This window comes from Maylandia zebra, linkage group LG2 (genome assembly GCF_041146795.1).
Source record: "Maylandia zebra isolate NMK-2024a linkage group LG2, Mzebra_GT3a, whole genome shotgun sequence".
In the NCBI taxonomy this organism is placed as follows: domain Eukaryota; kingdom Metazoa; phylum Chordata; class Actinopteri; order Cichliformes; family Cichlidae; genus Maylandia; species Maylandia zebra.
The window spans coordinates 33536870-33563307 of record NC_135168.1 but is presented as its reverse complement, the minus strand read 5'-3'; the positions used below and the strand labels follow the sequence as shown (position 1 = coordinate 33563307).

General features: G+C 42.5%; 1 protein-coding gene across 9 annotated transcripts in view; it reads left to right on the top strand.

Moving 5' to 3' along the window:
* The window catches only part of tenm2a (teneurin transmembrane protein 2a), a 216847-nt gene that overhangs the window by 87123 nt on the left and 103286 nt on the right, over window positions 1-26438 (top strand). For 7 of the 9 annotated variants that reach the window (XM_076891346.1, XM_076891339.1, XM_076891347.1 and 4 more), the window contains one exon: window positions 227-277. In XM_076891346.1, coding sequence (XP_076747461.1) covers window positions 227-277 — 51 coding nt within the window. Of the gene's footprint in view, window positions 1-226; window positions 278-23456; window positions 24413-26438 lie in introns of those variants that run through there. The other 2 variants (XM_076891350.1, XM_004541142.4) reach the window with 2 other exon arrangements.

The following is a 26438-nucleotide window of genomic DNA, read 5'->3' as shown; positions in this document are numbered from 1 at the left end:
GGAAGTATCAGGCTGAGAACAAGAATGAGTATAAAAAAAGGCAGATGATCGGAGGTTAGAAGACTGAAATTCGCTTTGTTTTTGTTTTCGTTTCTCTGATTGTCTTGAGCACTTTCAGTTTTGTTTTTGGTTTGTTTCTCATGCTTTCTCTCTTGATTTTTCACAATCTTTTTTTTGTTTGTTTCTTTTCTCTCGCCTTTTCTTTCTTCCGTTACTTCTGCTCCAGCTTACCTGGATGATGAGGATGATGACGATCCATTCGGAGACTATGTGATCAGTAAGTCACAACTGACTGTAGCCTCCTTGTGATTATTGAACCCATTTTAGATCCCCTTGTATGTGATGTGCTACGATATTTAACTGGTAGTAATATGCATTGTTCAAACAAATTACAGGAACACTCTGAAAACACATCGGGTCAATGGGAAAAGAAATATCATGCTGAATATCTACACTGATATAGACCCGATGATGTGTTAGGAACAGAACGCTGTGACATTGTTTGATGGAAATGGAAATTATTAGACTACAGAGGGCAAAATTCAAAGGCACTGCAAAAATCAAAGTAAAAAACCCCCCGATATAGTCCATTTTACCAAAGTTTCGTTACAGCAACTCAAAATAGTACTTAATAGTTTGACCACGTGCTTGTATGCATGAGACATTAGATGGTGTCCTGTAGGATCCCCTCCCAGATCTGGAGCAGGGCATCACTGAGCTGCTGGATGGTCTGAGGATGCAATGCACCGGATGGACTAAAACATAATGTCTCTGAGGTACTGGATTATTGGAACGTATTGGATTCTGGTCTGGCAAGCATGGGAGCCAGGCAGTGGTATCAATTCCTTCATCCTCCACTGCCTATACACTCTCGTCACATGAGGCTGGGCATTGTTGTGGACCAAGAGAAACCCAGGACCCACTGTATCAGTATAGGGTCCGACAATGGGTCCAAGGATTTCATCCTGATACCCATTTGCAGTCATGTTGAACAATGTTACAGGCAACATAGAGTTTTCCACGGCATCTCCAGACCCTTTCATGTCTGTCACATGTGCTCAGGATAACATTTTCTTTCTGTGAAAAGCACAGGGCACGAGTAGTGCACCTGCCAATTCTAGTATTCTATGGCAAATGCTAATTGGCTCAATCGTGCCAGGCAGTTAGCACAAGGTCCACGAGAGGAAGGGTGTTGGTTCCTCAGACTACCCTTATTAAGTCTATTTCTGTTTGTTTTTTAATCAGACATTCACAGCCGTGTCCTGCTGCAGGTTTGCAGCTTTCAAAGTGCTCACCCTGTTCCTCATTCAAAAAAACAGCAGATACCGGTCCCGCTGATATGTTAAGGACCTTCTACAACCAAGTCAAGCTCTCCTAGACTAACTGCACGTCTCCTGGAATCTCCTCCGTGCTCTAGACATGGTGCTGGGCGACACAGCAAACATATTGATGTGCCATCCTGCAGGAGTTTACACCAAAGCATCTGAAACTGATTAACAACCCCCTCTGCTATTTAAATGACCAGATCAATATCCCAGAAGTTAAATTTATTTGATGCTATTCTCTGATTAAAAAGTGTTCCTTTAATTTTTTTGAGAAGTGTATATTAGTTGCTGTGTATAGGCACTGCAACCTATGTAATCCTATTTTCTAACTTGGCTACCGCTGGAAATTATTATAGCATTATTTTCCTATCCACGCTTTAAATCAAGACTTGACATTTTCATCAGTCCATCATTAGACAGTGTCAGGATGTTGGGTAGAAAGGGAACAGTAAAATAATTGGTTTCCGTACATTACTCTTGTGTTTCATCTGATACAAGACGAAGCCACTGTTCTTCTTCACATGCCTCATCTACATTTACGAGCGCCTCTCATTATGATCTTCTGTTCATTAGCACACGTCCAACTGGTTAATCTCTTTGCACTTGATCAGAGAAAATTTCCCAGAGGGTCCATTTTTTTTCTCCTCCTCCACTATTGAAAAGTCAGCCATATTTACTCCTGTTTCAGAGATTGTTTGTCTCTGTGAGCGTGGGTTAGTGTTAATGCTCGCGTTATTGGGCCGCAGAGTTTTCATCTGTTTTTATTAGTAAGAAGTGGTAGAAAGGAGTAAGAGCAGAGTGCGTATTAGAAAAGGAAAATAAACATTTTTTTATGTTAGAGGTTGAAGGTTATTTTTTATTTAATACCATTGTGGTTCGTTTAGCAGGATTTTTCTCAAGTTCGCAACCTTGAAGGCAATACAAAGGTATTCATTCACGTGACAGCAAAGACGTGAGGAGATGTTGGAGCGCAGATTATCTAAATCGGATCATGTAAAGGTTTATCTTCTTGACATATTCTGACCCACACTTTTACAATAAACAAATAACGGAGGGCTGTGACACTGACACTTTCAGGTTAAAATTGTTGCTTCATAAATTCACAGAGTTTGCTTTTCTGGCTCAGTTTAAATCCTTATGGAAGCAAAGTTTTTACCTTTGATATTTGCTGATGATAATTTCCCTCAATGCCTTATTTTATTACTTTCTGTCCGTGGAAGCAAGTCAGAAATATACTATTTGCTTTGTGCAGTGTTCTGTGGTGAGTAAATAGCATGACTTCTCTGGAAATTAAAATCTTAAAAAACTGTATATTGCATTTGCCTTATAGCGCACAAGAAATACAATAGGTGGGAACGGCTTTATTGTATTCGCATGCATTTACTTTGAGAGTGGGTAGCAATAAAAAAATAAACTATATCAATTTAGGTAAATGGAAAAAAAAAGATGAGAAAGTTCCCATCTAAATCGCCGGCTCCTCCCTGATACTAATATAGAACATACAGTACGGTCATCAGCCAAATCCTGACAACTGCACAAATCAAAAAACTCTCATTCTCCGACCACCAGTTCTGCAATTATTAAAGCCGTATTTCATTTCGGTGTATTTCAACTCTGTTTCAGCGCTTCAGTAGCACCATGGGCTTTAAATATCATTTAAGGTCCATGTAATTTATATTTAAAATGAAAGAATTCAAATTATAAAATAAAATTATTTATCATGTATTTCCTTGTTTAAATTAATTTAACTTCAGCGACATGCTATATGAGTATAAATACTTAATTGTGTAAAGCAGCCAACTATCTTTATGCACATCTTTGAAGATGACAGCCTTATCAACGTCTACAATCTGAAACCAATAACTGACAAACTGTCTACTGGCTAAATCATTCATACAGATGTCAGATGTCCAAAGAATGATATACAACCCCACCAGTCACTGTAGAGGACAACAAGCTACTCTATCATCAGTCTTCTCAACAGTTATATTGATATGAGCTCCAATGTTCAGCATGCATAGGTACATAACTAGACCTGAAAAGACCTATACAATTATTGTGCCTTTTTGTTGTGTGTGTCTCTTGCTTGTTTTTGTTTTGTTTTGTTTTTGCTTATTCATCTGTTAACACACACTTCTATATGTCTAACATTTAATATATATGCTTAGAAGTTTTTTCCACTGTTCTCACACTTTCTGAAATAGTAGTAACCTTATACTGCCAGATCATTTTGGACATTTTTCACAAATCTCGTGGTACCCAGACGATAAACCTTAATCACTTTGGTGATCTGACTTTCCCTGTATTAGCATAAATGAAAATAAGTCAAAATTATTAGATGAATTTGATCCAGACGGTGATGTTTCGCTTGGGATGAACTAAAGCAACACTGTCGGTTTCCTTTTGATGTTTCCTTCCCACATTCACATTGATTTTGACTTTGCTTTCCATACAAAACACAATCACCCTATGGACAAAACCAGGGCTTACCAACAGGGCATGGACCTCTTATCTATAAATAACCATAAATAACTCCATGGTTCAGTGATGTGAAGAAAACAGTTTCTTTTGAGCATCCCACTGCTGCTCCAAACCAGACTGATGGTGTCCCAGTAGAACATTGTATTCTAATTTGATAATAATTGCTGTGCACTTGTTAATGTTCTTGTCTAATGTGTGTATAGTTTCAGAGTGGCTGCGTGGCTTTGTTTGGGTGATGACAGTGGGTGAGAGAGTCTTGGCTGTCTCCTTCCAATAACGCTATTAAATCAATATAGGCTTTTTTCTTTAAATGGCACATATAAAATGTCACACTGACCAATCACAAACCGATTTGTTGGCTAGTACATGTGGGTTGTAACAGCAGCCACGCTGTGGGAGTGTAATCCTATGTTTCTGACACCGCCTCGGTTTTGCTGCAGGCTCACTGTAGTCGCCAAAGCTCCAAACATTTCTCACAGCGCGATCTAGGATCGCTGTTCTGGATTGATGACCTCAGAGCTGACCGCGTTCCTTTGACGACAGCCATCTTTCTTCTCAGACAGCGTCACACAGTGTAAAAAGCCCTTCCAGTTGGTTAAATAGTGTGATATCAGTAATTTCTAATAATATATAATTTGTGAAAACAGATACTTTAGATGGTAAACTAGCAGAAAGCTTGCAGCTTGTCACAGAAACAGAAACGAACAGCATCAGAACATTTTGAACTGCCATACAGTGTTAAAAAAGTAACCATTAACAAAAGACATCTCTAGTGTGCTTTTGATGCTTTATTCTGCTCTCAGACGTCGCTGAATCATGTAACTATTTTGTTTGTTGAATATTTGCATAATACATGAAGCTGTGAGATGAGAAGCGACTAAAAAGACAGAAAAAAAATGTCACAGCATTGGTTAATGTCACCACCGGTTGAAGTGTGGATGACCCTAGGGTCTTGTGATTAGGGCACTCTAGAACAATATGGAAGAGTGAGTTAATTACAAACTATAATATGTGTAAATAATTTAAGGATACATTTTACAGATTGACAGTACAGTCATTGTAAGAAGAAAGTATGCACTCTTGCATTACTTAGGTTTTATGCATCTGGATAGAAGAAAAAGTAATGTGGTTCTGACTTGAAGTAACAATTTTCTGTATGACTTTATCAGTCTCTCACGTTGCTGTGGAGGAATTCTGGCCCACTCGTCTCAACTTTAACAACAGCATTATTCTTTCCTTTTTGACACGTTCTATTGTGGATTTGCTGCTGTGCCTGGAATCGTTGTCCTGTTGTGGGACTCAGTTTCAGCCAAGCTTTCGCTGTCAAATTTCATAGAGAGGAGATCATGGTCGACTCAGTGGCCGCAAGGTACCGAGATGCTGTGGCTGCAAAACAAGTCCAAATCATTACCCCTCCACCACCGTGCCTGACAGTTGATATCAGGCGTTGATGCTGTGTTTGGTTTGCTCCAAACACGGCGTTGCATTATTGCGAAACATCTTCATGTATGTTCAGCTGTAACTTTGCAAACTTGCGCTGCCATGTTCTCGTTAGAGAGATGAGTCTTTCTTCTGGCAGTCCTCCCAAACAAGCCACAATACTTGTTCAGCCTTTTTCTGATTTTGTACTGTTATCAAATTTAACATGCTAACTGATGCCTCTAGAGTATGAGATGTAGCTTGTGGATTTGTTGTTTGTTTGGTTTTTTTTCAATTTCTATGACCCATCAAACCTTAGAAGGGAAAGAGCGAGCCTTTTCTTTTCACCGTGATTGTATTTCTTAATGTTTAATTAAGATCTAAGTGCATCACAGAAAACATTTCAACCTTACTTTTATTGACTCTTCAACATCACCAGTGGTGGAAAGTTGCTGACGTATATGAAGACAAGAAGTTTGCATGTGTTTTGCATGACAACAGCAGTATGAGGAAGTTAACGGGCTGGAGACTGCTGACAGATCGTAAACTGCATTTATTGTTTGGAAGTTAGCAGACACAGTGTCCTGATGAAAAATCCTTTGGGACGAGTAGTTAAAAAAAAGTACAAGCTGTAGAGGGCAATTTTTATGAGTCAAATCGCAGTGAATAAGAAGGGAAGCTGCGGGAGACCAGATACCATTCAGAGGTTGTTCCTCTGTAATTTTTTAAATGAACAGTCCCGGCAGCTGTCGCTTTATTGTTCCAGGATACAAATAAAAAAGGAATGAGAATCAGTATTATCATTAGCAGAATGGAATCAACAGTGTAGTTAATAAACCTTCGAATTCCCTTTTCTGCATATTTAAAAATAGAACGCATCCAGTAAAATGTTCAAGCAACAACAACAAAAACAACCCATACTACTATGAGCTGCAGCGTTAGCATTTCTGCTTTCTCTAATTCAACACGTAGCAGCTGCGCTTGGCGTTCAGAGCTTCCTCTTCCAACAGAGTGATTATGACAGGCTGATTGGTGTTTTGTGTTCTTGGGGATGAGAAGATCGCTGATAGCGAGGGCTGGGCTGGGAGCGGAGAGAAAGGATAAGAGAAAAATGGGGATGATGCCTTGTCGCTCTCGAGTAGAAAACAGGGATCAAGAGATTTTAGGGGAGGAGAGGATGGAGTTAAAAACAGGCGGTAGGAAGGGGTTAGAGCAGGGAATTTGAGGAAGATTCTAGTGGATTGTGGGGGAGAGGATGTGGTGAGTGATGGATAAAGAAAGAAGGGAGATTTGTAGGAGGAGCAATTGAGAGTAAGATCCAGATTTAACAGCACAGTAGAAGAGATGGCTGAGGATTAACATTCTGTGACTGTCTGCAAGTGTCGGGATAATCTCTGGTGTCCTGCAGTGCACTGTGGGAGGCCCACCATTGCTATGGGGGTTGAGGCCTACCACCAGGGCTGTCACTCCATGTGCATGTGTGAGTCCTCGTGTGCGACGCTCAGTCTAGGTGTGGCAGGTGGAATGAGGTGCTGATTCCAGCCCCCCCATCATGCTGCCCTCTAAGCAGCATGATGGATATGAACCACGGGTGTCGTGAGCTGGACGCAGCACAGGTGCTTTTCTTCATTGTCAGGGTAACCCTTACTTTACAGCTAGCTTATCTCAAACTCTTCACTTTTCCTCTCTGATTTAAAAGGGGGGAAATTCAGCAATCTGGCATACTAAGTGCACACGTTTCCCTTCTGTATGTAGTGCGAGGAGGTGAGTAGATAGCGCCTTACAGAGTTTTAATCCATATTGATTTGTGCTTCATGCTGCCTCACCGAATGGAGCGCAGCACCGCGGGGCATCACACAGCATGGCGAGGCATGCAATGGCGTTACCTTGCAGGTCTCTGCCGGCCAGTGTTTGTTTATGTGTGAAAGAGAAGGAGTGGGAGATTACCTGATAAAAAGGCAGGTACAGTCTGGCAGCAGAGAGCAACATTTTTAATAAGAGACACCTATAGCACACATGCACCCACCTATGGAACGTCATTGCTAGATTAAGATTAAAGAGGTGCTCTCGCTATTGATGATTACTGTCGATGACTGTTTCACACATGCAGACTTGAAGTAGCAGGTTCCTCTTATGAGCCTGATGCTTGCGAGGGTGTTAGGCATTACAGTAGCAAATTTAGGTAATTATCTCTGATTGGACAGTTATTTTCTCTCATTGCCACTAGTGCTGTAGTGGTAAATTAAAGTGTGAATAAACCTTACGATATCTCAGTTACACTATCCAACAAGCACCACTGTGATGAAAAGATGTACCCATCAGTCGTGTCACATATAACACATATATAGTAATTCACTGGTTTTAAACACGAGGCACAGACCATCCTTCCTCATGAATTTGTTGCATTCATAAAACCTAAACACTGTGCTCAGTTATTGTATGGATACCAAACGAAGAAACAGACTCCGATTAAAAGCGCCCTGCTCAGCAGAAACAAGCAGGCAGTGGTAATGTCAATATTTCTGTTAAAACCATTTCTTCTCCACTCAATACTTGCTTTAATAGGTTGGCTTTGTTTCACGGCGAGTCAAATGGGAGGAAAGAGACGAGATGAATAGATCTATATTCGAGTCGCTAACCTCTAATTGTGCAAGTCTTCTTTGTTTTGCCACTTAATACTCAGCGCTGGCTAATCATCAGACAAGTATCTGACTTTATCCTCCATCTCCATAAACGGGGATGGAGACAGCCTGGTATCTCAGCTGGTCCCAAATCTTCCTTTTTGAGCCCTTTCCATGGCAAAGCCAAGTATCAGTTGTACAGGCAGGCAGTCAGGCGAAAGCCCAGAGAACAGAGAAATATGACTATTTGGATTCTCATCAGCTGCCATTTTCATAATGTCTTGACTTTACAAAAGAAAAAAAAACCTAGGAGAAGTGTTCAGTCTGTCTTCATCTCCTCTCTTTTCTCCATTTTGTCAAATTGGAAGCTTTGTCCGGTTTATGCAGGAGTATGTCTGTCCTGCCCAGTTGCAATCGATAGTGCGCCACGGTCACCTTTGTACGTAATCAATGGGTCACTCTAGACTACCCCATCCATTGTCCCCAGTGGTCCCTTTGCAAAGTCATAACTATCTATTTTAGGAGACAACAGCAAGTTGCTGATATCCGTTACAGTATCCTACATAAGCTTATACTTGAGATCAGTTGCAGAGGGATGTTTTAAAAAATTGGTATGAATTAAAATACTGTAAAACTATATCTTGATGCCGAAGGTTGTAAGCGTGTGCACAAAACACAGCCGCGTCAGTAGTAGCAACCATCAGCGGTCAATGCCAACAGATCTGCTTTAAATTAAAACAAACAGCAGCTTTGTATCTATTTCAGCAACATTTTGCAGGATTACGACATCACTAAAATGCTGTTGTTAGTTGAGAGCATATGCTAAGGATTAAAAGAGAGAGGCAGTCCAAATCCTGTTCAAACCTTCCTGCCATTATACTTCCACACTGGCACTGCTCATTGCACAGAAACAGTATTAAAGTGCCATAGAAAACCATTAGTTGTTTTTCTCAAACACAGAGTCGTTTAACTGCAACAAGTATCATCTGACAAGTGTCTTAAGATCTTAAATCTAAAGTTTATGATACTAATTGTTCTTCTTGTACCAATTCAGAACTGTAAATCTGTTGTAGCTGTGGGTCATTTAACAGCAGTGGGTTTTAATTAAAATGTTAAGTGATGATAAACATCTATAAAAGATCTGATAAAATTGTTTAATCGTCAATTAACAGTAGATCTTTGGAAATGAGAGAACCACATTATGTCAGGATGGAAAGAAAAAACCTATTTTCATTTCCAGATTCTGGCAAAACTGCTCATGTTTGAGAGGTACACACAAGGTGTCCTTTGGCATGAGTGCCAGTACTCAGTGGGTAATTGCAATGGTGAGATGGGTCTTACTCCCAACTTATTGCACATATATCCTAAATCTGGACGCTTTACCATCATATACTTAAGAACAATGGCAGCCCTTGTTTAGTACATTTGCCTGGCATGTGATAGATCCCCGAAACTGAGATTGGAACCATCAGGATGATTATCCAGTGTCATGACCCCTTGCAAGGGAGTCAAGGCAGTCAAAAGAAGTTTGAGTACCCTGAAGTCTGGTGGCTGCGAGTCAAGTGGTGGAACAAGTCGTCCACCAATTGGAAGGCTGGCGTATCAAACCCCAGCTCATCACCTCTGCATGTCGAAGCATCCTCCTGTGCATCTGTATGTGTGTGTGAATGTTAGACAAAAAGTGCTGACTGACTGGATGGGTGAGACTTGTAGTAGAAGATGTTTTGAGGTGCAATATACATACAAGTCCATTATGCCATCTGCTATTTTCCCCCCGAGCATGTTTTCCTGAACCTAACCACATAGTATTATAAACAAAAGTAGGTTACAAGAGCTGTCATATGATAATGCTCACAAAAAACAGACAGCTGTAGAGACAAACTGCGAAATTAATCAAATTTCTAAGGCAGTCTTAGGTTAACACGTGACCCAGCACTGGCCAGAATTGATGATATTGACACATTACGTATGCAGATGCAGTCATCAGGTAACTTTCACCCCACACCTTGGCAACTAAAAGACTAAATCGGAATCATCCAAACCGATCAATATTATTATGCTCCTGTCACCCCTGGGCGTAATTAATGCAACACAGCCCTCAGAACCTATTAAAAATGAATTGACTAATTGCAGATCGGTGGAGCGCTCTTGCCTCTATGTTTCTATCCAAAGACAATAGAGACACGACATTGCAAGCGCAAATATCACACAAAGTGTTACGGGAGTGATGAGTAAGAGAACCCAGACGCGGATCGCTCGTTAAGATTGAACAGTGTCTTTATTTACAGTGAAGCAAATCCAAAGTAATCCATAGTGCTAAGTCCCTTCCGTGCTCCCCTCGTGTGTCCATACGACTTTCGTAAACAGTGACGTCTCTCCTCTCGTATCTCCGTCTCACTCGTAGCCTGGAAAAAAGGCAAACAGATGCGGTTAGCCTCCCTCCGCTATCAAACGTTTGTCTAACACTCGCTGAATTCGAGTCACTACCCGGCTTGGTGGAATACTCCAGCGCTGTCTGTCACTCAGCCACACCATTAAATAGTTCTGTCACAATGGTGGATGATTGGCAGCAGCTGGTGAGGAATCAGTTGCAGGTGGGACCACTCAGAGTGGCGGAACTTCCGGGTCGGACATCTCCCGTTGCTACGCAACCGCGTAACAACTACAACGGAGACAAAAACAGAGCGGGAGAACAAACACACACACACACACACACACACACACAGGTCGCCGGTCGGGGCACCGTCGAACCTGACACAAAGGGCACAAAGCATTGAGAAAATTCCACGTCTTTATCTATTCAGTGTAAACCAGTTTTCAGTCTCAAGTCCTTTTGTATCTTGTCTCGAGCCTCTGTATTGATTTTTCTTACTTTTGATTCTAGGCCCCATCTCATTCTGCTTTTTCTTCTTCAATTTCTCAAGCCTTTCAGCATTGTGAATTTCCTCATCAATGTAGCCGACACGAGGTGCCGGGATCACTCCAGTAGCACCACTTATTTGTCTGTTGCCACAAGACGTTTCCATCGCTTCTCCAGTGTTCGCTTTCTTTTTTTCTTGTTACCATATTCTGTTCTGTTTTTTTTCCTCCAAAATAACTCACTCCCCCTCGATCTTGAACTATTCATTCTCACAGTGTGCGTGTTTGTGAGCTGTGAGGAGGCAGGAGAGCTATATCTGGCCCTATCAGAGTGAAAATGTCAAGAAGGGTGCAAAAGAAAGACCCATGTGTCTTTTGCTCTGTAGATTCACCTGATCTTTGAGCCCTTTGCTCTGCCAATGTTTCAGTATGTTTTGGGGGTTTTTGTACGCGCGCATCTGTTAGTACCTCAATCACTGTTTTTATTTTGTTTGTTTGTGCTTAAGTTTGCGTAGGCACGCACGTCTGCTAGTGTGAGTCAAGACAAGTGTTTGACTTTTTTTTTTTTTTTAAACAGATCTCATTTTTCTCCTTTCTTCTCCATCTCCCTTTTAATGTTTTTTGTTCCCCCGGCTTTCAGTTCTTCAGACGTTTTCGGATCTTTTCTGTTTTTGCTTCTTAGCAAAGTAAAACTCGTCATAAAGGGATCCCTTGGCCTTCTGAGGCCAAATATAGCAAGCGGTATGTCTCATTTGCTGTTTTTTTTAATTTCTTTTTCTTTGTTTCGCAAGCGTATTTTGTACTCTTTTAACCTTAGTTGGACAAAGTTGGAGTTAAAGTTAAAAACAGGATTTGCTTGTCTGTAATTGCAGACATGTTGGAATAGCTTTTGCAGTATTTCTCAAAGTGTTGCAACACAGTCTACACACACATGGACAAACACGATCCAAAGATATGTTTATAAACATACAGCATATGCATGCACAGAGCCACACATACACAACATTAACAATTAGGCTTAAGTATACTTGACTCTGTATGTTAAGGAGCCATCCAAAGATCACTGGTGAAAGATGAGAGGTATAAAATGTGACAGATTACTCACCCTTTCCAGTACGCCCACAAACACACACACACACACGCACCTCTTCCTCCATCTCTGTCATGTGATTCAAAACGAAATCCTATTTTGCGTTCTCAGGCCCACACATTAACACTGTGACACAGTGAGGTGCACGTTATGAGTCTAACTAGCTCTGTAGCAGTGTCACATCGCCAAGTCCCCGCCTAATCAGGCCACTTGCGCACACACACGCATTCGCATGCACACACTTTGCGGAGGCCATGTGTTGGGACGGTGATAGAGGGTTGGCAGTTGGCAGACAGACAGCAGACGCTGTTCTTCGACATCAAACGTCTCAGAGCAGAATCTCACTTTCATGCCTACTCGCTCTCTCTTTCTCTCTCTCTCTCTCTGTGACACACACACAAAATCACGAACACACACTCGCAAACACAACAACACACATTTCCTCTGATCTTGCTGCCAAAACTCAAAGACTTGGAAGGACTAATACGCACACACGAGCAGGCACATACACACAGACGTATACCCGAGTGCTAAAAAGTCTTGAATTAAATTTCGTCAGCCAGTGTTGAAACCTGTGAGACATGAGTACAAGTTACATGTGTGGCTGGAAAAATTATTACTCTCTCATTTTTTTCATTTTAGCACTGAATCTAATCAACCATCGTGGTTTTATTTATAGCAAACAAATTAGCACCGGCATATAGTAAGCATACATACATTGCATTGTAGTGAGGCTCTTATTCAATATATACAGATGGGTAAGAAATAAAATAATAATAATAATTTCAGATGCACCCATAACAAGGCAACATGCAGCTGGTACAGTCAGTTTAAACTAACACTATCCTTTCTAGTAGTTTGATCAAACAAGCTGCAGTAAATGTTTTGAGTTGGTTTTACATGGTCACTCTTCCTAACATGACACATTTGACTTTTGGAAAAAGTTGTTTGGTTTAGGTAAAAAGTGGATATAGTGGGTTTTAGATTACTTCAACAATCAGATAACCCACTCTAAGCAAGAACGTGGCGACAGTAGAAATGAAAACCTCACTTTTAACAGGAAGAAACCTCCAGCAGAACCAAACTCAGGGAGGAGCAGCAGTCTTACATAGAGGCCTAGCTGGTTGTGTCTTGAAAATGACTGGACCCCTTGTGGATCAAAGGGTTATATGGACAAATCTGTCCATATAACTCTGTTTATTAACTTTTGTTTTGTTGTAATCAGTCAGTGTGACCAGGGTATAGATCAAGGAAAAAGGTAACCATGTTTTCCATGATCCTGGTCAAGCAAACAGAATCCCGGGGGCCTGTGACCTTTGAGGTCCTTCAGAGGACGCTACCAGTGAGAAAACATCATGAAAGAATTAAGAATGGAGCTAATGCCTTGATTAAACCTTTGCTTAGCACCACTGAATAATTCAAAGGTCTCCTTTATTCATGATGGATGAATGGTAACAGACAGTGATAGAGAGTGGACTCAAGAGACAAGATGGAGAGGTACCGCATAGATATGATTGATAAGATGAAAAATGATTCATCGGCTCATCTTGACCCAGCGAGAGCTGCAAATGGAGCCATGGGTGGCAAGCTGGTGAAGGAGACATTGACTTCTTGCGTCTTTAGAAAGTTTGAAGGAGGACTTGTGAAATAAATCAAAGAGGAAGTGAGCAAACCTGTGCTCAATGCCTCTATGTTTATCGAGATTTACAATATCTGTGTCATCACATGGGAGCAAGCTTTGGCCACTTGTGTACACACTCTCACTGACACACTTCAGCATATGCGGGTGTTTGTGTGTGTGTGTGTGTGTGTGTGTGTGTGTGTGTGTGTGTGTGTAACCACCCACAGATCCATTTTACACACACAAGCTCCCTTTACCTTGACAGCAGGCCGACTTAAGACACAGTATTGATTCAAGGAGTAGCAGCACTCTGCTTCTGTGAGTGTGGTATTGGGGGTGGGGGATTCGATGAATGGACCATATTTATTCTATGCTGTTTGCGTGCATGTTTGTAACCAGCTTCTCCTCTAGAGAAAGTTGGTCGGCCCCTCTGCCCTTCAAAGTCATTTGGAATTCATCTGCGAGCCTGACCCTGACAGCTGTTTGTTTTTCCTCTCCAGAGAGTGAGGAAGAGGAATGGAGGGATGGCAGTGGGGGTGTGGTTAATGAGTGAGAAAGTGATAGAGATTGGGGAGGACAGAAGAAGAATGGACGTGAGACTTGGGTGAAAACTTGGGGGGGAAGCAGCAGAGGACTGTTTCTATTCTTTCCTTAGCGGTCTCTGCGCTGTTTGGTTTGTTGAGCATTTGAGACACACAGGACAATAAGTGGTGCTCTGAACGACTTCCATTAGTATCCCTCATAGACCACTAGTTTGAATGTGTTGAATCTGTATAGCAGCATGAATACAAAGCAGGGAAAGGCAACTGAGATAAAAGGACAGAAGAGTCTCTAAGCAATCCCTGGGTGTAAATATAGGTTTTTCATAAGAAAAAAAAAAAGAAGGGGAAAAATTGTGGGTACTGAATTAGTGTGTCATCTGGGATCAGTAAAAAAAAAAACCCTTTCTGGCTGAGTGTGATGAAGAAGAGACCCAGTGGGATGGATTGGTTTTGTGTTTTGTCTGTGCTGGATGTGGGGGTAAGCAGTCACGTCAATGAGCAGAGAAGGAAGGAGGGGAGGAGGATGCTGGGAGAAACCAGTGAAGAAGAATAGTTTTGAGAGGGGAAGCGCAAGGCCACGGCAGTCGAAGGTGAAAAGAAAGGGAATCACAAAACGAGGAGACTTGTGATTCGATAAATGGGCAGAGTGGAGCACCGGCAAGAGAGAGGTGCTCGCCTATTTTTATATCCCTCCTTGTGGGAGCCCCTGTTCGCTTGATCTATCCATCATAATGACAGAAACCCCCAAACTCACCTGCTTCTTCTCTCCTCTTACCCCCTTTTCTTGCTTTTGCTCCATTCTGCAACTCTCTGTTTTTCTGCATATTTTACTGTCGAGTCAAGGCCGACTGCTGTAATTGAATTAATAAGGCTGTATATTGAAGCCTCTCACACAGAAATTGCTTATTGACTAACAATAACTATTTTAAGCATGCACAGCTGACTCTGGCAACAAGCTCAAACACACACAAACACACACAGTGTTACGTCGCCCCTCCCCTCCCCCAAGGGTTATTCTTCCTTGCACAAGTTTTGTGGTCTTCCTTACATTGCCACAAGCAATTCATATGTCCATAGCTTGTGAGTATTGATCCATGAGGCTTGGGTATTGTAATCTCTTCAGTCTACACAATAAAGAGCCAATACAGGACACGTACACACACTTTCCAGAAGGAAAATGCACACATGCATTCTGGACTGTAGTGTTTGTTTATGGCTGGATAACGTGACTTTGAATCGAGGCCAGAATTTGAGAATTTATGTGTATTTTTATTTCACGTCACATATAAGGTTACGCGTAAGCTTTGTATTTGTTTGTACCGCGCTGTTTGCTTAACCATGAAAGGTTAGCTGTAGCACCTGTGTACACTGTTGGAGTTTGATTAAATTCCTCGTGGAGGGATTCATCATCTTTAGCAGGCAGAATAGAAGAAATTACAAGGCCATCAATCCTTGTGTTTGGTCTAGCTCTCACCATCTACCTTTGTGTATTTTGCCTTCTGTATTCATTGGATACAAACTTTGATTTTTTTTTTAACCCGGTACTGCTCATACCCACCCTGTTCATGGTGCTAGGAGGTCATTTGTCTCTATGTTAGAGCTGTCCTGTCTCCCTCCCTTGTTTTGTCTGGATCCTACAAATTCTTGTAACTCGTCATCAGATATACTTGATATATGTGGGGGTTTTGTTTTCATTTTTTATTTGTTTTTTGTTCTTTTGCATTAATGTATGGCCTTGTATAAATATTTTAGACCCTTGAAGCATTGCAGAGGCATCTGTTCGGTGTAGAATTTATTCTGCACTTCATGACGGTGACCGCAAATGCACAGCCAGACTCAATAACAGAAGAAGAAGAACATAGTATGCCACTTTGTTTAAAACAAATTGACAAACAGAAACTACTTAAAAGCATCCTCATAATGGCCCTGTCTGACTCCATTCATCCATCCGCTGTTATTTTGAACATGGTGCTGTATGTTTAGATCAGGAGAAAATTGTCACGCTGAGCCCATGAAGGAGATATTGTTGTTTTTCTTTTAAGGGAGAGTTCTTGAACAGTCAAGCGCATGTTATCGAGGAAGCAGATAGGTAGTTTGCAAGAAAAAAGAAATGTAAAAAAAGACTAGCAAAAACGAAATAAAAATGAATTTTTAAAAAGCCCAACGGGAAAAGTACTGGAAAGCCAAAAAGATGATAGGAAAAACAAACTCATGAGACATGAGAGAAGATGCAGGAGGAGAGGCTGATAACTTGACAAAGTGACTGTTGAAATATTCAGAGTGGTAATAAGGCATTGGTAAGCCAAATTAAACAATAATGAGGGCAGAAAAAGAACAAACACGGGAAGTAGAAACAGCAAGCCGTGCCAGGACATAACCTTCAAAATACAATGGGAAGCCACAGAAAAGAGGACATGAAACACACAGGCAAGCAGAGAAAATGCAGTGAGGGGAGACACGGGGACGGGTAGAAGGCAAAAACACAAGAAGAAAAACAAATGAAAATCTAAAGACATTGCAGACCTTGACAGATATTCCAATCCATCTCAAGGAAACCAGTCATTTATCACAGTCTGTGCAACCAACAAGCTAAAGCCGGTGTGTTATAATAGCGGCTAGGAAATGAAGAAAAGTTGGTGGTCATTAGATTATTTTAAGGAGCTACTCACAGATTAAGACATCTCTACCTGTTTGTGAGTCACAGAGAAAGAGGCTGGATTGATACTTCCTGAAAGAAATGTTGCCTTACAAGCTTAAGTCAGAGAAAGAATAATGCCAAGAATAACTGAATTGTTATGAATGATGAAAAATAAAGCTAGATTGTATCTACAAAATTACCTTTAAACAAGGAGACAAACAAGCTCACTTGTGTTTTGGTGAGTTTTTTTATTACATATCTTATCAACTTTTTTCTTTTTCTTTTTTACATCTGACAAACAACACAGACCAGTCAGGTAGACCCAAAAAACCATCTTCATTAAATCCTCTCATGCTCAGATGAGTTCAGTTGAATTCATTCTAAATAGATCTTATTTTGTCCTTAAATTGTCCTATTAGCCTACTTTGCAGCCATTCAGCCAATACTGTTGTCCTGATGCTTTTTTCATTAAGCTTTGTGACCAGTCTTACCCATGTATTGTAAGCACTTTAATTCCTTAGAATAAAATAAAATCATTTTAGCCGTCTATTGTATTTTATTGGTTTTCGTTTAAACTGGCGATCACACTTTTAGCAGCGAACTTGAACCATTCATTCGCTTTTTGACCATCACATTACATTTGCTTATTTTCTGCTGCCTATCAATTACTTTTAGTTACCTGTTAAGTTTTTGCTCAAACTTTTAGTCCAATAATAAATCATATACTTTACATACTAGCTTGTGTTTCTATTTAGTCCCAAGTAGCACCGGATAATAGCAGGAGGAACAGATGGGCAACAGATGTGCTAATAATCGTGGTGTGGTTACAGACAGAACACCTGCCAACCAAATATTTTTATTATACCAATCATACTGTCTATATAGATATAGATAATGTACTGACTTTGTGAAAGATCTGCAAAACGATTAAAAAAATATTAAAAGAAAAGTCTTTTAATGCCACTTTAAAAGCAATTCAAATAGACATATTTGGAGTTTGGGGGGATTGTTTTTTTAAAAAAAAAATAAGTCTGTTAATACAAGTAACAAAAACTCAGCATGTTTAAATACATTTTATTTTACCATATTTTAAGTAAATAATATTTGGCTTTCACTGGGACCATGTCTGGTATGTTAGGGCCGGAAGGGTCAGTTAGTCTTCATAGACACAATCTACTTTTAAGATTCGACTCAAAACTTTCCTTTTTGACAAACCTTACAGTTAAAGCTTGATCAGGTGACCCTGAACCCTCCCTTAGTTACTTTCCACAGCATTTCCACAGCGTGGAATTCGAATGATGCACTGAGTGTTTCTTCTTCACTCACCTCTTTTCACTCTCTGTGTTTATACATCACTTTACATTTAATCATTAGTGATTAATACATTTTCCTCTGCAATGTGTCTTTTGTCCTGTCTTTCCCACCTCACCCCAACCATTCACAACAGAGAGCCTCCCGTCTCTGAATCTGTTTCGGCAGGAGAATTCCTGTTAAAAGGGAGATTTTTCCTCCCCACTCTCACCAAATGCTTGCTCATAGGTAGTCATCTGATTCATGGGGTATTATCTCTGTTATTATGCAGCCTTTAGCTCACAACATAAAGCACCTCGAGGTGACTCTTGTTGTAATTTGAGGCCATATAAATAAAACTGAACTGAATATGGATTTGCCAAGAGGTGGTCATTTTAAAAATAGACATATTTTGCATTTATCATCCTCAACAAGTTCCTGTTGTTTTTGTCTCAATTAAGACAAAACAGCTACCTTTCATTTTGTAATATTAGATCAAATATATTTCAACATTTTGTTCTTGGATTTATTTTTAGGTCCGGTAACTAAATTATGATCTGTGAGGTCAATAACCCTGCCAACCCAATCATTCATTTGCCTTTTTTATATATTGGTATGCTTCATTGACATGCTCTTGACAATTTTGAGTAATTTCTAACACGTAAAGGTCAAAACACAAGGCTTCCCGCTGAGAAGAGCGCCGTGGAACCAGAACGGCTCTTCGCACTTCCAGCTGTGAGGTGATAACCTTCTCTCACTTCACCAAATCCCTTCTTTTGGCATCTCATGAAACACAACCCATGTGTGTGTGTCGGCAAGCGAAGCAGTCAAATGCGCATGGAGATGAAGGCCATTTCATGTAGTCTTGCTCGAATGTGTGTCACTGTGTCTGTGGCACGAGGTTTAAGTTTGCGTGCGCCATGGAAAAAAAAATAGAGAAAGCACTCAACCTCCCCTCGCCCCCCTAAAAACATCCACTGACAATCCCCTCTTTTGCTTTTTAAATCAGGTTTTACAACCATCCTCCACTGCACCATCCAGCCATCCATCCAATAAAAATCCAGATTTAAGTGATTTCAGTGGATTACAGAAAAGGTATTATGCTGCTATCACTTGCTTGGAACATGCAGCTATACCAGCTCGGCGCTTACTGTTAACATACACGTACCAGTGTTGTTTTAGCCATACTGAGCAAAGGATTTCTCTCTGTTGTTGTCACATCAGCTCAAGTGTAATGCGCGTGCATCTTGGTTTGTCTTCCATTGTAGTTAAATTCAACAGTGTGGAAAGCCTCCAAAGTCACTATTGGGAAGGAAAACATCTGCTAAATGGTCACATCTCACTCTCAGAGCCATAGCTAAACCAGGATTTACCTGGTGTGTGCTCCAAGCGCGCACGTGCATGTGCCTTTGTGTGTGTCTCCACCCCGTGTAGTTGTGCGTTTGGCAGCGCAGAAACCCTGGCTAACCCCCTCTGCGCTTCCCAATGTCCCGTCTCTGAAGAGCTATGACCATTAAGCAGCTGTTCACTTCTAAAGCCACGGAAAAAAATGAGAGAGCTGCGAGAATGCAAATGAGTCTCGGTATGCGCCAAAACTTCTCCAGGGGGACGCACTGTTAGGTCACAGACACACATACAGTACAGTACATGTGCTGCCACACGCACATACACGCTTACATGCTATGCACTCACATGTAGCTGAGTTAGACTCGCTATTATGTAGTGCAAGGATCCTCTTGAGTATCAAATGATCTTGCTGTAACTACATTTCTCTTAGAATTGGAGTGCAGAGACATTACAGTCCAATACATCCGATTAAACAGGCTCCAGGTAGTGACTTCTTCAGGCGTAACTACCTGTCTCAAGCAATACCTTCCTATTTGCGTTACGGTTTGATATAGTGTGTCTGTTTGGCACGGTAATTGTTCGGTGCGTTCGGTACACATATTAGGATGTGAGTGTTATTACAAAGAAGGAGTCTCTCGCTGTGCACCAAAACGCCAAAGGACGCTGTTTCAGGGACTCTTGAAATGTGTTCATAAAGCGCCTCCTTTGTGTAGCTGTCCGTGGTGCTGAAACCAGGCTTAACGTGATAGGAGGCATGCGTGCCTGTGTTGGTATGTGTCAGCAGCAGCAAACCAACAATTGGGCACCTATGAGTGGTCGACTGAATCGTTGTAAAAATGTTGACAAGTGACTGAAAATGTTGACAAAGACACAAGAAGACTTGTAAGTTTTTTTATAGGTTTTTTTTCTTTCTTTTTTTTTAGGCAGTTGTAACTCAATTGTAGTGAAGTGCTTTACTGGAATGCTTCCCTCTTTTTCCCTGAGATGTGATTGTGTATAGCAGAGTCAGCCTCTGGGTAATGAGAATATATGGTGAAAGGTAGCGTTCGATGTCTTTTCTTTTCTTCTGTGCCCTAGTTTTATTTATACTTTGAAGCAGCCTGACACTAGTCATTCTTTGCCCTGTGCATGAAAGAAATTTGTCACTTTTGTATTTTTGTGCATGCATGTTGGCCGTTGTGTGCACCGGTGCATGTGTGTGTATGTGTGTGTGTACTCCTTTTTTGTTGCTCCCTCAGTAATAAGAGCTTAACCTTATTAATCACATTAGTGTGCCGAGGGTGGCTCTGGCAACACTCACACATGCCTCCACAGACACACTCAGACATGCGCACACAGGCAGCGACATGTCAATCTGTCATTAGTTAATAGCTCATTAGCACAAGGTGATTAATTACTATGGCAGGGTGTGGGGATGAGAAGGATTGGGGGGTGGTGGGATGAAGGAGGAAGGAAAAGGACCACGGAGACACTGAGTCTTTATGCCGAGGGAGAAGCGAGTCGGGGAGGGTGGTGTGGTGGTGTAAAAACGGTAACCTCTCTTGCTTCCCGTAGATATCGATTTCTGGAGACTATGCCGCAAGCGCCATTCATGCATGCGTCTGTGCACGTGTGTGTGTGCGTGTGTATACACATGCATGTACGCTCCGCCTTCTCCTGGAGGTGTTTTGCCTGGCTGTGTTCTTTCCCGTCTCGCGGGAATCAGCTGTAAAGGTTAACTAGTCTTTTCTTAAGCTTTCAGCCTCATGACAAATGACCATGTTCAACCCATGGGGCACCTTACAGCAGACCTGTCCTCTCCCCTCCTCTTCACCCACTATCCCCTGGTGTTTCAGTTCATGAGGTGGGTAGTAGTGGGAGAAACGAGAAGGTAGGTGGATGGTAGCAAAGTAAGGAAGAAAGAACAAAAAGTGTCACTGAGGGAAGAAAGAAACTAAGTGTTGAATAGAGAGCACGAAAAGGGGAAAAAGTACTCAGTGACCTGCTAGGAATATATAAATTGACAGGTTTCCATTTAGACTGCCTAGTTTGAGCTCTAGAAACCCCGTATTAACCTGTGAGTGTAATAGTGAGATGACGAAAAGGAAAGAAGGAATATAAATCTGCATAAAGGCTGCACAGGTTTCGCTTCAGCTCATGCAGTTACATGAGCCTTGCTCACCTTTGCCTGTGTGACCTTTGCATATTCTTTTCTTTAACACATACGTCTGCTTCTCTTTACATCCTCTCCGCACAGCCTTGTGTCCTCTATACTTCAACTACAGGTTGAACGGCCTCTCCAGTGAGCAATTCACACTGAGTGGGGAAATTGTGTGTGTAGCTCTCATACATGTATACACCTGATATATATGGTTATACAGATATGCCAGGTATAATGATGCTGAATGGCATTGATAAATAGCCAGCTTGAGGAAAATGCATTGCTTTGTGTTTGCGCGCGTATGTACGAACATGTGTATATGCGCAGGGGTGTGTGTGTGTGTGTGTGTGTGTGTGTGTGTGTGTGTGTGTGTGTGTGTGTGTGTGTGCATGATGGAGTATTACAAGGTGTTGTCAAAAAAGCAATTTGTTTCTCTCTCAGATGTTTTTTTTCTTTATCATGACAAATCGACGTGAACCTCATCTAAAAATCCAGCATCTCCTCCTGCACCCCCTCCGATTCTACCCAGGCTGCGCTCTCAACTTTAATATGATGAAGTCATAACCACAACCCACCCCCCCCATACCCCTCCCTTCTACCCTCTTCCGCCGCCACCCCAATTGCCACCCCTTCCTTTTCTCGCCGTAAATCGACTTTCAGCACCTGCTACCGTGGGTGCTGAGGGAGAGTACCTGCACGCGTGCGCGCGGCTCTTGTTCTCCGCATACATATGTGCGAACATGTGTGTACATGCCCCCACATATCAACTGGAGTGTGCGCACGCCAGGGTGCCGCAGCGGCACATTGTGCACAAGTCACGACGTGACTCGTTGAGGATGATGAATGGCGTGTGAGAATGTTGCATGAAGAAATAGAAAATGGGGCTGACAGTGGTCCCCTGGAGTAGAGCCTCATGGGTCATACCTGCTCATCTCGTCCTCTCTCTTCATTACTACACACACCGGATTCTTTGCCTGTGTAGCAGCTTCATACCTGCCCCTCACCGCATGCGACTGTATCTGTTTAATAAGCATCCACTTCTTTTTGAGCAGCATCCTTGTTGTCTGACTTATAGCAAAGTTTACCTTCCACATTGGTTCTCCAGCGTGCAAAAACAGAGGAACGTACAGACTGGCTTACCAATGACTAGCTTATATATCTTTCATAGTAGTGTTGAAATATCTGATGAGCAGCTTTGAAGATGCATCGCTGCATAATGTCTGATAAGTGTCTTAAATTATGTGCCTGGATGCATACTGAATGTTGATTAATGTGTTTAATCATGTGGGGTTATGCTAATATTGTAAAAACATGATGAGTTGGTTGGCCTCAGCCTTTTTTTTTTTCTTTTTGTGGTTGATATTTGACTAGATGTGTGCCCTCTGCTGGGCAGTGCGAGGACCTTCACTCACCTGGTAACCTCCCACCTGAGACTTTGGCCGGAGTCCATTTATGGAGATAGAAAGTACAGTTTTGTATTTTCGAAGATTTGTCTGACAAGCTTGATGTGCGAGCTTCTGTTTATCATTGTCTGCCACTGAACAAATAATTTATGATTTTTTATTTTTAAAAGAAAAATGAAAAGTACCGCTTTTTTATTTTATCTTGTGAGGTTTAAAAAGTGTTGTTTCACAGGCTGCTATCGTCCTGCGTTGTTTGACATTGTATCGTTCCTTTTTAGGCACACGGTGTGGATGTGAGCGTGCCCATGTGAGATCTGACATATTACCGGCTTCAGCGCCGCAGTGTCCTCTGCCCTTCCTCCCCCCTGTCCTGCTCCACGTCTCCGCTTTGCTGCCTTGTCTTTTCTCCTTTTAACCTCACCCCTGTTCTCCTACCTTTCCTTTCCTCCTCTCTTTTTCCATCTTTCCTCTCTCACACCCACTCCCTTGTATTTTCCTCGTAACCGTTCTATCCCTTCCCCTTTCCTCTAATGTGCATGCTTTGTCACATTCCCATGATTCTGTCACTCTTTTTCTCTCTAGCGCTTGTGGGCTCCATTGCGTGTTGCCGCCCTCGTTGCCACCTCCTACTCCTCCTCCTCCTTTCTACCACTACACCATCCCTCTTTCACTGTCTCACCCCAACCCCTTTTCTCTTTCTCCTTCGGCTCATTCGTTAGTTCCCGCCGTCATCCTTACTCCCCCTCCATCTCGCTGGTGCATCGCTGCTGGGAGAGCGAGGGAGAGAGCAAGCGGGAGAGAGAGAGGGCGAGGGAGCTGGTGTGTGTGCGTGTGTGTGTTGAGTCTGCTCTCAGTCTCAGCTGTGGGCAGATGGAGGATGGAGCCACAGCCACATCTCTCCTTGTCTTCTGCGCTGCCTGCCACAGGCTGAAAGGCGCTCTCACTCTCAGTGTTTTCTCATCCATCCATTCCCCTGTGCCCGAGTTGGCCTTGATCTGTGACGGATTGAGCAAAAAAAAGGACTGAGGACTAGAAGCAGGAGGGGAGACAAAAAAGACCTGCAGTCTCCTGGAAAAGCAGGGAGAGCAGTGCAGGGCATTGCGCTCATCATTTCCCCCCCCCCCCCCCCCACCGGTGTTTTGGTGTTGTGCCGTTCATCTCTGCAGAGCAACAGCTACACGTGCGCAAGTGTGTCGATCCACATAGTGCAAGTGTGTGTGCGAGCACGCGCATGTATGTGTGTGCGTGCGTGTGCTCGTAGCTCTTCGTTCTGCTCTGTGTCTCTTTCTCTCTCTCTCTCTGCTCCTGCGCGGTGCTCCAGCACTCAGCTAGCGGATTGTGCTTCACAGAGCTCACTGAAATAGGCAGAGAGAGGAGAAGGGAGGGAAATCAAGAGTGAAGAAGAAGAACAGCGAGGCAGAGGCGACAGACAGACAGCGAGGACTTTGATAAGAGGGAGAAAACAGAGTGCAAAAGATTGAGAATCAAGAAAAGAGGACTCTTAAGGGAACAGAGAGGAGTGGAGCGTGGAGGAGAGGAGATAAGGGTAGAGGGTTAATGAGAAAGAGCGACAAGTACGGAGCGATGCATCACGCAGGCAACACAGGAAGGACCAAGACCCTCTCTCACGAGACAGGTAGGACTCTCGGATACTTCTTTGTCACTACAGCGGTCAGATGGCATGGTGCTGTGTTCTTTGCAGACAGCGGGAACAATAGAGCCACGCTCGAACTTCACTCTACGCAAACCCCTGTAATTCGTCTGCTGTGGATGAACACACACGGATCTTGAATTATTTATGTTTTTTTTCCCAGCCTGCACATGTTTAATTTTAATGACTTGCCGTTATATCACAGGTTATATATATACATATGGCGAAGTGCGAGAATGTGCGTGCACGGTGGAGGCAGTGGTGGTGATCAAAGGGCATACATCTGAATAGAACTTGGCTTTGATGTGCCCTTGAAGTTATGATTGGCATCCGTGAATGCCAGCATGCGCCGTTCGGATGCGATTCCGAGTGGGGTTTTTTTTATTGATTTGAAGTCGGATGTAAGAGCATCTTTGTGTGTCAGCCACCCCAGCCTTCTGGTGAGCACGTTCCAATTGACGGCGATTGCAGTGATTGACAGGCAGCTGATGGGGAGAAATGGATGGGACAGGTTGTCCCCCCTCTCTACCCCCTCCACGTCGATCTATAATGTATTCATCTGTGTGTTCTTCAATATTTACAAGGTTATTTCGAGCTATTTGCCTTTCTAGTCCGCTGTTGATCAATTGATTGACTATTTAGATGTGGGTTTCATTTATTTTTAAAAAAAAAAATCAAACTGGCTTGATGAGTCTCAACTCCCACGTGTGAACGGACCCGCAGGGGTCATCTTTAGCGTGGCGGTGTTGTTTGACCAAACAGTTTGACCTCCGAGGGAAAGGTTAAGCACGTCTGCGGCACATCTCTACGTCTGTATCCATGTACGTGTTTGTGTGCGAGCCATATAATAGTTGCTTGATTGCTTTGTGGGTGTGTGGGGATTGCTAGCACTCGTCAGGCTAATCAAACAGTTCCCACAGAAAATCACAACGTGGCACACACCCCTCTCAGCAGCTCTGACACATCTGCCTCCTATCTGAACAAACATTATGAATTTACAAGCTAGACAGGCGTAATGTGTGCGCATGTGTGTGCGTGTGGTTTTTTTTTTTAAGATAAAGGCAACATTGTCTAAGGAAATACAAGCCTTTGACAAGCTCATACAAACTCCCTGAACCGCCCACACGCATACACATGCACACAAAGCCACCCACCAAACACACACACACACACACTCATCTGTTACAGGGATCCGGCCCAGTGGTGGATAAATGTGCCTTTCTGATTGCTGCCACAGACAGGACGTGATTGGCATGGCAGACCGGGGAATTAGCCATGGTTTCTATGGTGACTAATTAGGAGGGTCCTGACTGGTGGGTTTATGAAGACAGATGACAGATCGGTGGTTCACTTCCTGCTTTACAGATTGTGTGGTCCCATTGGCTAGCGGGAACCCCCGCTATCTCAGACAGACAAACCCCCCACAGGTCGCCTCACACATGTTCAGCTGTCACCAGATATACAAAAAATTAAAAGTTGTCCTAAACCGCGATGATGACAACATCCGACTGTGAGCATATTTGCCGTAAGTTGTACTTTGGCTCCGAGCAGACCGACGCGCAGAGTGATAGGTGGGGTAGATGTCTGCCGTGGCCTCGTTGCTCAGCCTCTGCTTCACCCACAAAAAACAACACACGCTCGCCGCTGTAGGCTAGACGTATGCATATTTAGAGGCTAATTCAGAATACACTCTTTTTTTTCGTTCTTTTTTTTTTTTTAATGTGACAATAAACAAGTCAGAGTCACACGCACACACCGATTATGTAGCTATAGGGCATGTGAGAGAGAAATAGGTGTGATTGGGTCCATCTGTGACACAGAGAGAGAGACAGAGAGAGCTCCATCTGTGGACACCTGCCCTTCCTCCAGGCTACCGTCCCTTTTTCTCTCAACTGCCAACAAGATCTGTGGTCGCACAGGTGCATGTGCGTCTGTGTGTTGTGTTGTGCGTGTTTGTGTGTGAGGTTTTTTTTGTTTTTTTTTCACAAATCAGAGGGAAGATCTGCGTGTT